A 16292-nucleotide genomic window follows, 5' to 3' on the forward strand; every position below is an offset into this window, starting at 1 on the left:
TCCTCTCCATCATATTCTATGGCCTGGCATTGACACTGCGTGGCTTACAAGCATCCTGACAGAAGGACGTGGAGTTTGCCATTCAAAGCCTGGCAGAGCTCTGCATCATTCTGAAGGGTAAGGCTGGGCAAATTTGCATCTGAAAGGGTCACTTCCAACCTAGAGCATTTGGTTTATTCTACAGGATTTAAAACAAACAAACAAACACACACCCACACCCAAAACTCCCTATACCAACAAAAATACTGCTAGCCCTGGAAAACACCCTAAAACCTGAAAAATATTGAAAAAAATATAGCATTTTACAACTGACGGTATCTCCAGAAATTGTTTACACTAACGGCACAAGTGTAATAGAAGCTAAGTGCTTTTTAAGTATGCTAAGGCTAAACAATTATCTCTGTCTTCCATATCCAGATGGCTGCTTGCTGGAGCCTAAGGAAAGGAGAAAGAGGACAATGAAAGTGCTAAACTCATAAAAACTGGAAGTCTCTAAAGGAAAACAGTTTGAGAAAAGGAAGTCACTGTGATTTCCTTTCTCAGACAGATTGCACAGGCCCTGAGAGCCTAACAACCCATGACATGATTCTGCTTAAGCCTGTGGACAGGTGTCCCCTAATCCCTCCACTTCACGCAAAATTCCAAGGAAAACAAGCAAAGTACAGAAGAAGAGAAGGAAGGACAAGAAGTGTGGGTTCCTACTGGGTGTTACAAAACACCCTTCTCTTAGATTCCCAGCCATCTGGTCTAAAAGCCATTTTTATATACAAGTTTTTAACCTCCAAATATTACACCTGAATATCCTGAGAAAGTGATTCCAATCTGAAAAGCAGCTGCTGTGAAAGAATCTCCTTCCCTGCCAGATCAGGGTACTACATGTCAAACCTGTATACTTCAGTAATATGACCATGGGTTTACTACCTTTTAACTCCTCATAGCAGTACAAAACCAAGGCAGATTTGGAGGAATGAGAATAAAGACTTTAGCCTGTGTCAAATGCTTTAATGCAATACCAGTAACAGATTCTGCCATGCTCAGAGAAACCCATTCCAGGTAAAATCTACCCATATGCACTCCTAAAGAGACACTGGAAATGATGATGGAATCTTCACCTGTGCAATAGAAAGCTGTGTCTGAGCAGCTGAGTTTTTCTGCTTCTTCTGCCATCATGAATACTGTTTCGGATCAAGCTAACTGGCAATAAGTAAAAGACCATCTCATTTGGAAACTCAGGAAATTTCCTCTTGAAACTGAGAGACAACAAACACAGAATTCCCTAGATTAATTTTCACAAAGCTTTTTCTTTCCCTGCTCCAAATAAAGCTAATTTTTATCTCCTAATCCAACTTTTATATACGGGTTCCAACTTAGAAATGGTTATAGCTCAAGGACAGACGAGGTAGACAGAAAAAAAGGGTAGACAGAAAAATGATGAATATTACAGTGGCTTAAGCCATGATTACAGATGGTCTTTATAGTTCTAATTCCTGCAAAATAGCATAAAAAAATAAACCAATTTTGTTGTTGCTGTTGTTCAGACAATTGGTATATAAAATGCATTTTTTGTTTTATTTTTGGCCAGAAAACTGTTAGTTCTCAAAGTTAACTGTGTATCCAGCAATGCCACCAGCAAAAGGGACTCTGAAATGGGAAAACTGATTAGAAATACTGATACTCTCCCCACTTCCTCTCCATTACTTCTACAGTAAAAACTTTAATAAATACAGTCACTGTTCATTAATATTTAGAATACTGCCTTTTTTTGCCAAAAATCTTCAAATATATGAATCTACAATTAATTTTTAATGCCAATACACACAGAAATATTAAACCTTAAAGTCATCTTTGAATGTGTCAGACGTGCTTATATCTGAACATCTCAGATGGAATTAAGATGAAGTTATTTACACATGAGAGATCTAAGCAGAGCTGTGTGGGAGTCACAACTCCCTTTAATGAGACAGCCTATAATTGTAACATCTTTCCGTTCCACATTGGAATGATTCCCTAAGTTTCAATCAAGAAAACTGATTTAAAGCAAGAAAACAGAATGCCAGAACTTTACCTTTTACAACTGCTACAGACCACAAAATACACTTCAAAAAGAAACATCATGAAAGCCAACATAATCCCATGGAATATCTACGGTTTGACAAAAAGACATTTGTGGAAAACACTCACTGGCGCACTTCCAAGCAGCTCTCACTGCAGAAACTGATGTCTACTTTGACAGGGATTGTAACAGATACAGTTGTATTCTGAATACCTTACTTTTCTCCTCAGGGCAACGTTGCCTCAGGTTATACAAGAGCAAGAGAAACAGCAGCGAGAAGTTTAGCTCACAGAGGGTGCAAGTGTATTTTCAGTTTGGATTCTAAAGGGTGATGGGAAAGACTGTGATAAAATACAGAGGGGGAAAAAAGTAGCTGACAAACTAGAAAGGTCTTTTCACCCTACAGATCTTCTAGCTGCCCTACTAGCAGGGACCAGTGCATTTATTAATGGTTACTATGTAAGAATTCCTGAAGAACATGCTGTGGTAAGGATGCTGCTCAATTCAAAATGAGTTGTTAATCAAAGTCTGTGTCAGAAATTGAAAAGAAATGTCACGTCTTGTCACTGTTTTCATTTGCAGGAAGAACTGCATATTTTATAATTATGGCCAAACGTGATGTTCAACTCTGCACTAATGAGCCCAAAAAGAGCAGACGGGAAAGGACCTCCAGTCAGTTGCTGAGGTACTGCTTGCTAACTGAGCTTTAGAGGGCAAGATCCCTCTACAGTAGGAGAGCTGTCTCTCTATAATGAAAAGAAGGGGCTCTACAAAGCAAGGAAGTATTTAATATGGATACCTCAACCTCACCATAAACAACCTTTTACTTTAGCAAAAGCCTTGCTCAATTAAGCAGAGTTTCATTGTGAAGGAGAAACTTACGATGACAACAGTGTCTCAGAATGCTTTTGAACCATCTGAAGGATATGAAGTCACCGTTACAGAGAACTTTTACTAGTAACTTTACCTTTCTACAACATCCTCTCCATTCCAGCAGGTTGAGCTGTCTCTCATCACCAGGTCTCCATCACACAGCCGTTCTGCTATAGAAGCATAAAAGGTTCGGGATCGCTTCATGTAATTGATGAACTCTCTGTAATGTAGGAAGAACACATTTAACAACAGAACAGTAAACTTATGGTTTAAGCCCCCGTCAACTTAATCCTCCACAAGATTTAGAGTTTAGAAGCCTTACAGAATTAAGTCACCCAAGTTGATTAATTTCTATTTCTAATGTCCTTCTACTTGTATGTCTCATCCAGTCTTACTTGTCCAGTTTTAATACATACAATTACACACAAAGGGTGGCTTTAACAAATTACATCAACACAACTCACACAAAATCTGAAAAAAAGTCTATAACTACTGTTTCTCTATAAACACATTGAAAAATCAGGAGAAAACATCATCCTTACAGGAATGGGGCCAATTCCTCACTATCATCACTGTCCATGGCACATTCCTATTAGGAAGAAATTTCTCTCTCATCATGGCTGGCACCTCACCTGTGAAGAGGAGGCTGTGTCTACTGCATTGGGGAATAACCAGAAGTCCTGGCCAGTACAAACACCCCATTTCTAACCATATGTGTATGGAAAAATGCCTTGTGGGCAAACTGTTGTCTCTTGTATATATGTGGCTGAGGCAGCCATAAAAATCAGCTGTAACAAACCAAGTTTTAATTCAGCACACAGAGTTGAGAGCATTTCAGAATGAGAAATTACCCTGTCTCCACAGCTTTAGAACACCTCCTGTTTGGTGTAAGTTGTTACAGGTACTGAGAACAAGATGCAGACAAACTGAGTTCACAGAGCTACCTGCTTGCCTCAGAAGTCCCTCAAAAGCCCCATTGGGAAGGCCAAAGGACTCGTTCTGGTTTATCATAGAATGAACTAGGCTGGAAATGACCTTTAAGATCATCGAGTCCAACTGTTATCCCACAACTGCCAAGCCCACCACTAAACCATGTCACTGAGGGCAAAGTGATCTCCCCTTATGGCCGCCTCTCATGATCTCCACTCGCAGCCACCCCTCATCTGCCCCCCCTAGTGACCCACACTGCAGAGCTGCTGCCACTACCCTCACAGCCACCCCTCACCTCCCCTCAACATCTACTCCTCATGGCCGCCCCTGCTCTCCCCTCATGGCCGCCCCTGCTCTCCCCTCACGATAAATTAAGCCCATGGTGATAAGGAACTAATGCAGGAAAGCTGTTATTTTCGGCGAAAAAAAAGCAGGAATTCCGGGGCTTACAACGAAGGAATCAGCATTTCTACCTCTTGACCACTAACTTACAAATATGAGCTCTAAGTCTTGGTAGAGTAAAGCTAGACCCAGAAGGCCACTAACTGACAGAACAGCCTGGGAGCATCAATTACGAGAGGTGATTCTATGCCTCACATGCTAAAGACTTCAAAAGCTCTAAAATGTAGTTTTCATTGAAGGAGAAATAGAGCACCCTTTTAAGAGTCTAAAGCTTGTCTTCCTCAGCTCACCCCAAGAGGCTAAAACTCCTTGGTATTCTCAGCAGAGTGGGGCTCTGACAGTTCAAAGCAGCATCTTAGCAAAAGCAGAATTCTGTGTCCTGCTCTTACAGAGTGACAATACTCCCTTTTCACCAGCATTAGACTAAACAGACCAGGGCAGAGATACAGTTTCCCAGTGCCCCACAGTATAAAGCAGTGATCAGAAGTTCACCAAGTCCTAGATTACAGCTGAAGCAGCAGCTCGCAATGGAGCAGAGCTAAGTGTAGAGACAACAGAGTACGTTACTTTGGTTTCGTTCTTACCGAGAGACTTTTTTCAAACTTCTTGATTTGTCATTCTTTGAAGCTTTCAGAGGCAGAGAACTGGAATAGGCCGGGGAGAATAAGCATCAACCAGGAGAAGTTGGGGAGTAGGGGAGAAGCAGATATGCAGGCAAATGAGGACAAGAAAATGAGAAACAAAAGAGAAAAAAAGAAAAAATTATTTGGAAGAAAGGTCACCAAGCACATGCATAGGATAACATAAGAAAACAAATAGGAGGAAAATTGTCATGAGATTTTTCCGAAGTATAGATGCAATTAAAAATGACAATGCAATACTGGGAAAAAACCAACAAAATATGACTGAGATTGTTTCTCCTGATCCTTTTCAAATCAGAGCACAATTACAGATGCAGCACACAGTCAAAAATCTGAACAGAAATTCAGTGGTACTTAAATTAACTACAACTGATACCAAACAGAAGAACTGTAAATATACGAAGCTATACAAGAAAACAATGGCAAACAGTTTAGATTGAAAACCATGGGAAGGGGAATATGAAGGAGTAGCATTCATTTTCTGGTACAATGAGCAATTTGCTGCCTGTTAATGAACAATGCAAATACAGGTATTTTTTGCTATTCAGTTCTGGTCAGATTGCAGCACTTCAGAAAAAACCAAACCAACTTTGCAAAACAGGAGACACAGGCTCTGACCTTAGACGGGAGGAAGAACTGTGGAAATAACCATGGTAGTTACTTAGTGCAAATGCATTTTCTGGCACTGATATCCTAAGGCCCCTTCATTAACGTTAAACATTGCCTTTAACATTAATGTCATGATGCAATTTTATCATAGAATCACAGACTGGTTTGGGTTTGAAAGGACCTTAAAGCTCATCTAGTTCCTCCCCCCTGACACAGGCAGGGACACCTTCCACTAGAGCAGGTTGCTCCAAGCCCCTGTGTCCAACCTGGCCTTGAACACTGCCAGGGATGGGGCAGCCACAGCTTCTCTGGGCATCCTGTGCCAATGCCTCAGCACCTTCATTGTAAAGAATTTTTTCCTCATGTCCAGCCTGGCTCTTCTCTTTTAGTTTAAAACCATCACACCTCATCCTACCCTAACAGGCCCAGCTAAAAAGTCTCTCCCCTCTCCTGTGGTCACCCCCGCTGCTAGCTCCCAGAAAGGGTGATGGCCGAGCTGCCAACATCTGGGTGTCCTCAGAGGTGCTGAGGGTGGTTCTTACTCTCTGCAGTAAGAGTTAACTGGATGGCAAGTATTGTTGAACCTGTTTGCAGGCATTACTCTAGCTGTTGCCATTTCTTTATACATGAGAGCAGAGGTGTAAGAAAGAGAGGATGTGTTATCAAATCATGTCAGTGGAAACCGCATACAGTTCTCATGTCTCCAACAGAAGAACGACATGGAACTATCGGAGCAAGACCAGAGGAGGGCCAAAAGGATGATCAGGGACTGGAGCACCTCCCATACGAAAACAGGCTGTGAAAATTGGGTCTCTTCACCCTGGAGAAGGCTGCTATGAGGTCCCTTCTAACCCAAACTATTCTATGACTCTATGATTCTATGACGTGCAGCGAGCATCAGGTGAGTGTCACCTGCCACCACTGAAGCAGTGATCCCAACACAGCCAGTCAAAAAAGGAAATGAGCATTTTTAACAGAGAAAATCTGGAGCTGCTGAAACTTCTGCTTTGGCCGTTCAGTCAGAAACGTTTGGTTCGTTTCCACAGTAAGTTAATTTACATCTGGCATTAATAATCCGTTTTGTTCTACCACTTTAATATGCAAATTCTAACAAAATAACATGACTGACTCAACAGATAGTTAATTTAAAATAAATAGATGCTATTAACTTCAAATATCCCCAAAGCAACTAAAAATGCTTTTTTCAAGATGTATGAAAGTTCCACAAGTTCATGCTATATCAAAGAAATCCCAATGAAATATAATTTCAAAGCCTTTCTCCTCCAATTAGGCACCTAATATCAGTCCTAGGGTAGAGGTTGGACTTAATAATGTTAAAGGTTTTTCCCAACCTAGATGATTCTATATTACAGTTGTTTGTTAAACATCAGATGTTTTTATATACAGATCTGTACCTAGTCTATGTTTAGTGGTTTGAAATATTACATGCAGCAGACACGCTAAAAGGCCGGTATTCAGCTTTGGTAGGAGACCAGGCCCTGACCAAAATAGTACTTTGTGCTGAATTCAGCAGTAACATTCCACTGATTCAAATTCTGTACATGCCATGTACATTCCCTGTATCATCATATGGTTTCAATTTTCTTGTCATGTCTACTACATGTTTAGGAACTTCCACATTAAACAAAATGACTGCAGCAGCAATGCTGCCAGTTTTAGTTAATCCCTGAATACAATTGTGTAATGGAAAAAAAATATTAATAATCAAATCTATGCTTTTCAGCTTAACTGGAGGAAAAGGTTTCCTATAAGATCATTTATTCCAGTTGCAGCTTCTTACTCTATTGTCCTTGACACAGTGTTGTGTAACAAAAAATATGCAGTAATGGAATGCAGTGGAAAAGAAAGATGGGAAATATCCCAGGAACCCATGAGAGTAAGAGAAGGAAAAAAAGGTTCAGCTTCCACAAAAGAGGATTCAGTTGCTCTGTGAATTCAGGGACCATGCAGGACCATGCTGTGCAGAACAGGGGAGGGTGAGGAGGGTGGCCTCCAGCCAGACTCAGAAACACACACCCAGAAGACAGATGCAAGGCAAAGAGACACCATCTTCTCCATCCCACTTTTCAACTGCACCAGCAGCCTTGGCTTTACTAAAGAGCTGAAACCAGAGGTTCTCTTGACTTTGTAACCAGCCTTGCAAAGGAGCACGCATACGTATGTAGGTAATAAGCTGTTTGGCACGAGGTTTTTGAGGCTCAGTACCTCTAAACAGGTACTACAGAAGAGATGAGAGGCCACTTTATTGTGGTTTCTCCTGCAGATGTGCTAACCAGGCTGGTTCTTCTCTTTTTGCTTAGGAATACTCTGACACATTAAGGGAATGCACCACAGCTTTTCTGTTCACCGGGGGAGTGCTGGCTCATTCCTTCTCTCTTTCTTTCTTTATTCTAAAAGGCAGGAGTCATGTTCCATATTCCCCTTGAATTAAGGATCATTTGGAGTTATGTCTGCTACACAGACCAACAGACTCACCCAGTCAGGCCCCGTCCCTGTGTGACCTTGTACCTAAACTGACAGACAGCTGACATTATTGTTCGTCCTTTCTTACATCGCCAGAAGGAACGACACCAAAAAAGATTCTCACATAATTACTCCCTTAATCCAGATCCCCTGTAGCAGTTATCTGTCACTCAGTGCATTTTACACAACCCACTGCAGGAATGTTTTCACCATCCATTTTGAAGTTTCATTACCCAAGATTGCTTTTTATTGCTCTCATATGTGATTAAATGCTAGATGAGAAACAACACAGTGATGTAGCCAATCACTGTGTTTTTCACTCTATTTACTGTTTCATTAGTTCCCAAGAAGCAAAGTACAAGCTTCATGCCATGAGGTTTACAGGTAGTTATGGGAAATGTGGAAATAATTTCCTGCTATTAATTATGGCATGGCTCCATCATTCATTTTTGGTGGATAAGGTCTCCATAATACCTGTAACACCATTTCAGTAATGTAAAGGTGGCTTTAGTTTAGATTTTTTTAATAGATGAACTTCTAGAGCGCAGACTAATTTGGGAGAACTGCCTAAATTACAATATATTAGTTTTAATATGTTTTCTTTTCCATCAACAGGTCTTACAGGTCAATATCCAAATAATTCTAGATGGCTGGGAAGAGGAAGGAGCAGATCCCCAGGTGAGAAAGAACTGCTGCCATGCCATTAAAGCCACCAAATTGCATCTTTTTAAGAGGTTACCTGTTCATAGGTTGGCAATTCTGCCTTTTTGCTTGCGTATAAGTCCAAGTGAAGTCAAAGAGTTACACAGAAGATAGCCTAGGGCTCTGTGTCTTTAAAAACTGCTACAAAGGGATAAAAATACCACTATCACTCAAAAAACTTATATTGCTGCTATTACTTTTACCTTTCAAAGCAGCATTTGTTTCATTCATGCAAGCTTAGATAAAAATCAAGATAGAAATGGATAAAAATCTCATCTAAAACACTCAAACCCCAGAATCCAGGTTATGTAAATTTTATATTGCTGTCTGTCATCCACCTATCCAACACAGAGATACAGTGGACCCCCTGGACAGCTTTCAGATAGAGGTGTAAGCCCAGCACAATCCCACTCACTTTGCTGAAGTTGTTCCAGGTTAATGCTGGTGTTACAGAGAACATCATGTTAGCCAGAAATATGCCATTGTGATTTTATGGTCTGTTAACTCTGACATTTACTCATGTGTCATGAGTGGGACTGCAAAGACATTCTTCCCTCCCCACTTACAACGAGGAAAGTGAACATGAGCTACATGAGGGAAAGTGAAAGAAAGACTAGGAGACCTGGGAGCAGGGATACTCATGCCAGGACAGTGGCAGTAATTCAGCCATTTAGTGTCTCAGCTGGCAAGCAACTGAAGAACAGAAGCCAAGACGGACACAAGAAGGCTAAACATAAATGCATCTGCTCTGGTTTTACTGTGTAACAAATCAAGGAGATTGCCAGGGATCTCATTACTCCTCCCCAGCCCTCTGAAAGGAGGGACTGACTCTTTCCTTTTCACCCTTTCCTCCTTCCCACCTCTGCCCCTGGATAAGCTCAAGTCCTTAAAGACCTGGGCAGTTGTATTTTAATTAATTGAGACTCAACTGTGGAAATAACTCAGACTTTGTGGAAGAAATGCTTTCATCATTTTCACTGGAAGTTTCTGGAAGTAATGAACACCTTGGTGCTAAGTAATGACGTCAAGTCTGGCCCGTAAAAAGCTTTTCTTGGAGAGACCTGCAGTGAAGTACCAGAAAGACATCTGTGTAACTATCAGTGATGGCAATGGGTGGGTAACACACAGGCAAGGTGACAGAACTCTGGCTCTGGTTTAAACACTATGATGCAAGGAACCATTAACACAAACTGTGAGGCAGAGAGTTTATTTCAAAGCAACTGTTGCTTAGGGTTACCTTCTTCTATTGTTCAGACTAGCATGAGCCATCACGAATGTCTGGGTGTCAGCAGTCGCTTCCTTCACTGGCACTATGTTGTCTGATGACAGGTTCCCTTCTTGCTGTTTGGGCTGTCCACACACTTTGTCAACCTGTATGAAAGGAAGGGAAAGGAAAACTGGGTTTGAATGGAGAACATGATTTACAATTGCCCAAAGGCCTGTTTGTTCCTTGTGGTCGGTGTTTATTGCAAGAGGAGGTATCTGGGCAAGACAAAGAAAGGATTCTTCTTACCAGGACCTGGAAACCAGTCCCCTGCGTAAGAATAACCCAAGTAGAAGGCCGTGCAAAGAGCACTGCAACCAGGAAGCCGACAGTCATGTATCTGTGACCGGATACTTGGACTATAGCACACATGGGAAGAGGCTGAAATAGTGACTGATGGAAGTTTTGCCAAACCAAACTTTTATTTAGAAACATACTTGGAGTTTGAACGCATACACATTTTGGTGCAATATCCACCCTCTATGGAGAGAGCAGAGTCTATTTGGTGTTTGAAGGGGCTTGTAATCAGAAGACAACTGAGTCTTCCCGCCTTTAACATGACAATGTTCTCTTAAAACAAAGGAACGAGCGAAAGAAGTGAGCATCAACAAATCACTGCCCATAAAGTCTTTTCTTGGACAAAACAGAATGAAAAGAGAATTTCCAGCCTTGGGAATCATCAGTGCCTTGGATCCTGGGTTCAGCACACTAATATCACACAGCCATTTGCCCTTATTGACCTTCTGAAGCCCCTCTTAGGGGATTCAACACAAGATGAGGAGAAAGCAAGCTTGTGTTTATCCTTTGTGCATTGTGGAGCTGAAACTGCTCCTGCATCCTGCTACATTTATTTGCTGTAACAGCTGTAAGTGACAATAGTAAGACAAATCTCTCCCCTTTCCAATCCACAAATAAGTAATCTATAATGTTTTCACCTACACTTAAATCCTCAAGCAAACACAAAAAGAAGGCAAAGGAAATCCTACTGTGGGCATGGTACTACCAGAGACCTTAATCACACAGAATCCATCATTCCACACAGCACTATATTTGGTATCCCTTCTTCCATTTTCCATTATAACCAGGGTGAGATGAATTCTTGCTGGTCTGTGCATTTTCCTGCATTTTTTAAACCCTTACTGAGTCACAACTGCCAACCAGCTGAATATTTCAGACCACAGATGACTTCAAAAGAATTTTCTCTGCCCCTTTGCACCACTATGTTGTATATGTCAGCACATGTATAGGACAATTTTCTCTACCTTAGCCCATTTCCTCCAAGAAAACTACTGCTATGTAAAGCCAAGGCATTTTCCTCTGGAAAAAAAAAATGTCAATCAAACATGAAAGGTTGGAGGGTCAACTTTAGTTGTATGAGTTATGGCCTGCTCTAGTATAATGTGCTGTGAAGAACTTAAAACTGTAGCAATTGAATGAGAACAAACTGGATTAAACCCGACATATCAGAGTGGGAGCCAGCTGCCTCACTCAACAGCATGCACTGTGTATATTGTTCTGGTCTCACCAGGGACTAACACAGCACTGGTCTAAAACACAACCTTATAAAGGATCTGCTTCAGTCCCTTCTAAACTTCTGAAAGATAAAAAAAAACACTCTATGCAAATGAAAATATCAACAAAAATGCCTTTTGAACCCTCTGGAGGTGGACAGAGGGTATAGCACAGCAGGACCACATTCCTCCACAGGATGCTCTCCATCCTGTGCCCCAGGTCTCCTGCAGCATGGAGACCCAAATTCCCAGCATAGGTTTCTGCAAAATCCATCTTAAATTGCATCATGTCACTGAGGTTCATGTCTTCAAATTAAATACACCTCAAATTCAGTCACTATGGATTTAAGAGACTTTTAACCAGCTACACCAGGGAGGCTAGAAAGGCAATCTGGTTCTCATATATGTAAGCAATGAATAACTCCAAGTTGTTTCGTTTTCCTGTGAGAACTTTAAAGAGACTTAGAGTCACCATTTTTGTAGCGAATCAATAGTTTAAGCATCCAAATGAAAACACACACTTTGTTTTGATTTGTATTTTTGATACCATAGAAATAAAATTACTCTTTAAATTGCAGAAGTGTCAGTATTTTCTATGCCAAACCTTGACTTTGGGGTTTTCTTTCTCACCAGGAATAATCGTTTCCTGCATATCAAACAAAACCATGGTATTTTAAGGAAAAAAATATTTCTTAGTGGAAAATTTTAACCAGTTCTACTCCAGATCTTATAGAAGCCTTCCAGTACCTAAAAGTGATTTACAAGAGAGCTGGAGAGAGACTTTACAAGGGCATGTAGGGGCACTGTTTTATTATTACTATCAATAATAATAATAATACTCTTTTCCTAAATTCAAATTTTAGTACCCATAAAGAATGACTAAGCTCATTTATTTCTATGATTTTAAAACTTAAAAGTGAGCCTGCTGATCTTAAATTACCAGGTGATAGGAAATCACCTCTCCTTAACTCTAACAACACTGAAACCATTCTTCGTCTCTTTGATGATATTTAATCAAACCTGTCTTCTAAAAGTGAACACATAGAGTCAAAAAATAGTATTCCTCATACTTTTTTATGTTCTGAATCAACATTCAGAATACTTTTTCTATACACTTTTCTATACACTTGTATACACTTTTCTTTGAATTAAAGCCTTTTTACTTAAACATCAATGATTCTTAAATATCTATCTTTCTAACTACCATAGCTACATTTCTTCTCCTGTGAAATTCTCTTTGTAATGAAATACAGAATCATAAATATGTAATATTTGACCTCTTACTATTTGTTCTTTAAAAGAATGACTATTTACAATTACAGCAGAGGCTTAATAAAATAAATTGAAGAAATCTCATCCAAAAATCTTTCGAACTCTTGCAGCTTGAGCAACCTGAATCATCGAGGTCATGTTTAATATACCTAATATAATCAAACAAGGGAAAAATGTCATGCCCTTCTCAATGCCGAGAGAACATTATCTCTGTAAAGCAGGAGACCTTTTCACTGCTTCAGAACAGTAATTTTCTTTGATTTTTGTAATGAGAAGTTTTTTCTACTGATTGGGCTTTGAGTTACCTAAATGCTGACACGGTTTCCAGCAAATCCTCCCCTCTTACCTCCCTCCATCTTTAACCCAATTCAGCTCTGAAAACACCCAGCAGCTGGGTGAACACCTCTGAGAAATTACAGCCCTCAGCCCCAGATCCTGATGGTTGCACAGGCATCGGCGCAGCCGTACCCCATAGCACACGTGCCACAACCACTGTTCAAACCACCACTGGAGTTTGCTGATCCTAGCTGCCAAGTTTGAAGTGAGGGAAGCAGGACACTGAGTTACAGGGAAACCAGTTCTGAATTTTCAGCATTGCAGGTTCACTCTGAGATCTCGTTTCCTTTGGGTTAGGGAAGGGACCTTTATCACTTCGTTACTGACGGCACAAGACACCAACAGTTAAATTCACTGTGTAAATACAGAATTCTCTCCTTTAGAGTTGCTGTCACCTATTACTATAGTATTGTTGCAAAACACTCATTTTCAGTGCTCAAAAGACGAGTGACAGGACATTTGATAACATGTAAGCCATTAGACATTAGGAAGAGGAGTTGAGGCACTGGCACAGGGTGCCCAGAGAAGCTGTGGCTGCCCCATCCCTGGCAGTGTTCAAGGCCAGGTTGGACACAGGGGCTTGGAGCAACCTGCTCTAGTGGAAAGTGTCCCTGCCCGTGGCAGGGGGTTGGAACTGGATGAGCTTTAAGGTCCCTTCCAACCCAAATCAGTCTGGGATTCTATGATTCTGCCTGCAGCAGAAGAGACATCCTTTCAGGTATCAACAATGGGCACACACAGTGCTCCAATTCTGCAGCAGCTATTCAAACCAAATGCTACAAAAGCCCTTCTCCCAAATTAAAAATGCAACTGATGGGGGCTTATACCACAACATCATTCAGAAATATTGATTTGATAATCTGTACTGAGCCAATCAACTGAGTATGCCATGAAGCCTGCATGTGAATACATACATACAGGCTTTGTTCACAGGGATAGCAGCCGAGGATTCCTGGAAGAAGGTAAAATAAGCAAATACCTTACACAGTATCAGGTATTTCAAGAATGCTATACATCTTGTATCTAAACAAGTTTTCACCATAAATTACAATGATACTGTTTTTTGCTCTCACTGGCTTTTAAAATTGCATACACTGGGCAAGATGCCCAACTATCCACAGCTTATCTCCACGTGTAAAAATCTTTTAAGCAGACATAAGGCAATAACTTTGTCTATTTTGTTAGGATTTCCTAAACATTTTTGTTTGATTTTAATATATTTTTCCCCAGCTGAAAAGAGAAGTGGTAATGATTTATAAAGCTGGAACAAAACCAGCACCTGAGAGGCAATGATCGCTCTCCTCCTCCCTCATGACATCCCCAAGACCCGGACTAATCTTTCCTGGACTTTGTTAGTTCTAACATCTGTCTTTAGATATTGACAGTCTAGACAGGTTAAACTCAATTTTATAATTAATTACAATAATCTAGTATGGAAGCAAAATTCCATTGTGAATCAATCCATGTAAGTAATTTTAAAAGCTCTCTGAAAAATTAGGTAACTTCAAAGATAACATAAGAAGCAAATCAATTGAAAGATTTTATTCACATTTCCCTTTTATCACTTTTCAACCTAACTACATTACGTCAAAACACTATTGCACGTTACATATTTATTATTTATACCCATTCTTACGTGAAAGCAATTATCATTACTGGAGTTTCTTTTATCACTGCAAGCTTAAAATGAAACTAAGAAAAACCTTTCATAGCTTTTTCTTCAAAGGTTCAATAACCAAGTACAAAAGGTAGCAGAGACAGATCATAGATTTCACAAACACACACATATATAAAATATATATAGATATGTAAAGGAAAACACATTATACAGACTAAACACCAAACTGCTGCAGCACTAACTAGTTCCCCGTGCAAAGGCAGTACCCACCACCATTGCCAAGTGGCCCCAGCACCACATGCTGTCCTTCTCCAGCAGCAGCAGCTGGCACCATCCAATCTCTGCTGGCAGAACCCAACGGGGATATTCCTTAGCTCTCTGCAGGCAAAGCAGGCAAGCATCAGTATTGGGGTTCAGCTGAGCTAATAAGGCTCACTTTGAGATGACCTGGTATAGATGTATCTCCATCACTGACTGCAACAAGGGCTGAAACCTTCTAGCAGCAAGGGACTGACAAGCAGAAGGGATCAAACCTATGATTCAGGGAGGGCACCAGCTGGCACAGGCAATTCAATCCAGTTCCAACCCCCCTCCCACGGGCAGGGACACCTTCCACTAGAGCAGGTTGCTCCAAGCTCCTGTGTCCAACCTGGCCTTGAACACTGCCAGGGATGGGGCAGTCACAGCTTCTCTGGGCACCCTGTGCCAGCAGCCTCACAGAGAATAATTTCTTCCTAATGTCTAATCTGGATCTCCCCTCTGTCAGGTTAAAACTGTTCTCCCTTGTCCTGTCACTACAGCCCTTGTCAAAAGCCCCTCCAGATTTGCTTTAAATCAGATGACAGTCACACAAAGAGCTATAAATGAGCCCTTTTTTAATTAAGTTAACTCTAGCAATGCTGATCTGTACCATAGATCTTGATGATGCCAAAGAGCTCTCTGAAACAAGAGAGGGACCCTTTACACTAAATGTAGCTAGTTTGATTATCACCCCAGCACAGTCAGTCCAACAGTCTCTTAGGTGGGCATCATCACTCAGGTGTTTAGGCACAAGCCTTATATAACATCGTAGCAGGCCTTCTGGTATATCTGATCTAAACACAGCTTTTATCTGTTTTGTCTCCAGTCTTTATATAATGCAAACAGAATTGTTTCTTAGCAGTTTTCATGAAGCTGGCATTATGCAGTACATCCAAAAGAAGGCAATGAACACTAACACAGAACAAGATTAATTTTTGCTTACTCCACGACTTACAGTGTGTCTGTGAAATATTACATTAATTAGGCATGTAATTATGCAAATAAACTATATAACTGTTTGTGCGCTCAGATAATTTGAAATGCTTCTCAAAACCACTGTGTATTCTGTGTGGGTGCCTATTCTCCTGCAGGGTGCTTGATAGCAGGGTTGCATGAGCTGGGGCAAGCCCCAGGTGAAAGGATAGGCAGAATGTCCGCACAGAAGAGAAGGGACCTCAGGATCACAGCTTGACAGCTCCTGGTCAAAATCTCCCCATTCTCAGCAGGCAGATATAACCTACGAACCAAGTTTCAGGGAAACACATGGAAGAAATACTCCGTAAGTAAAATGTTTTAC

The 16292-nt window shown here is 40.8% G+C and overlaps 1 protein-coding gene across 1 annotated transcript in view; it reads right to left on the reverse strand.

Annotated features, from left to right (window-relative positions):
* Nucleotides 1-3020: 3020 nt before the first annotated feature.
* The window catches only part of LOC104405436 (glypican-5-like), a gene marked incomplete at its 3' end in the record, with an annotated part of 94518 nt that continues 81246 nt past the window's right edge, over nt 3021-16292 (reverse strand). The window contains exons 3-5 of the mRNA XM_010014160.1: nt 9932-10065; nt 4843-4902; nt 3021-3146 (exon numbers count right to left, since the gene is read on the reverse strand). Coding sequence (XP_010012462.1) covers nt 3021-3146; nt 4843-4902; nt 9932-10065 — 320 coding nt within the window. The remainder of the gene's footprint in view (nt 3147-4842; nt 4903-9931; nt 10066-16292) is intronic.

The sequence above is a fragment of the Nestor notabilis genome, unplaced genomic scaffold (assembly GCF_000696875.1).
Source record: "Nestor notabilis isolate BGI_N333 unplaced genomic scaffold, ASM69687v1 scaffold2115, whole genome shotgun sequence".
Taxonomy (NCBI): domain Eukaryota; kingdom Metazoa; phylum Chordata; class Aves; order Psittaciformes; family Psittacidae; genus Nestor; species Nestor notabilis.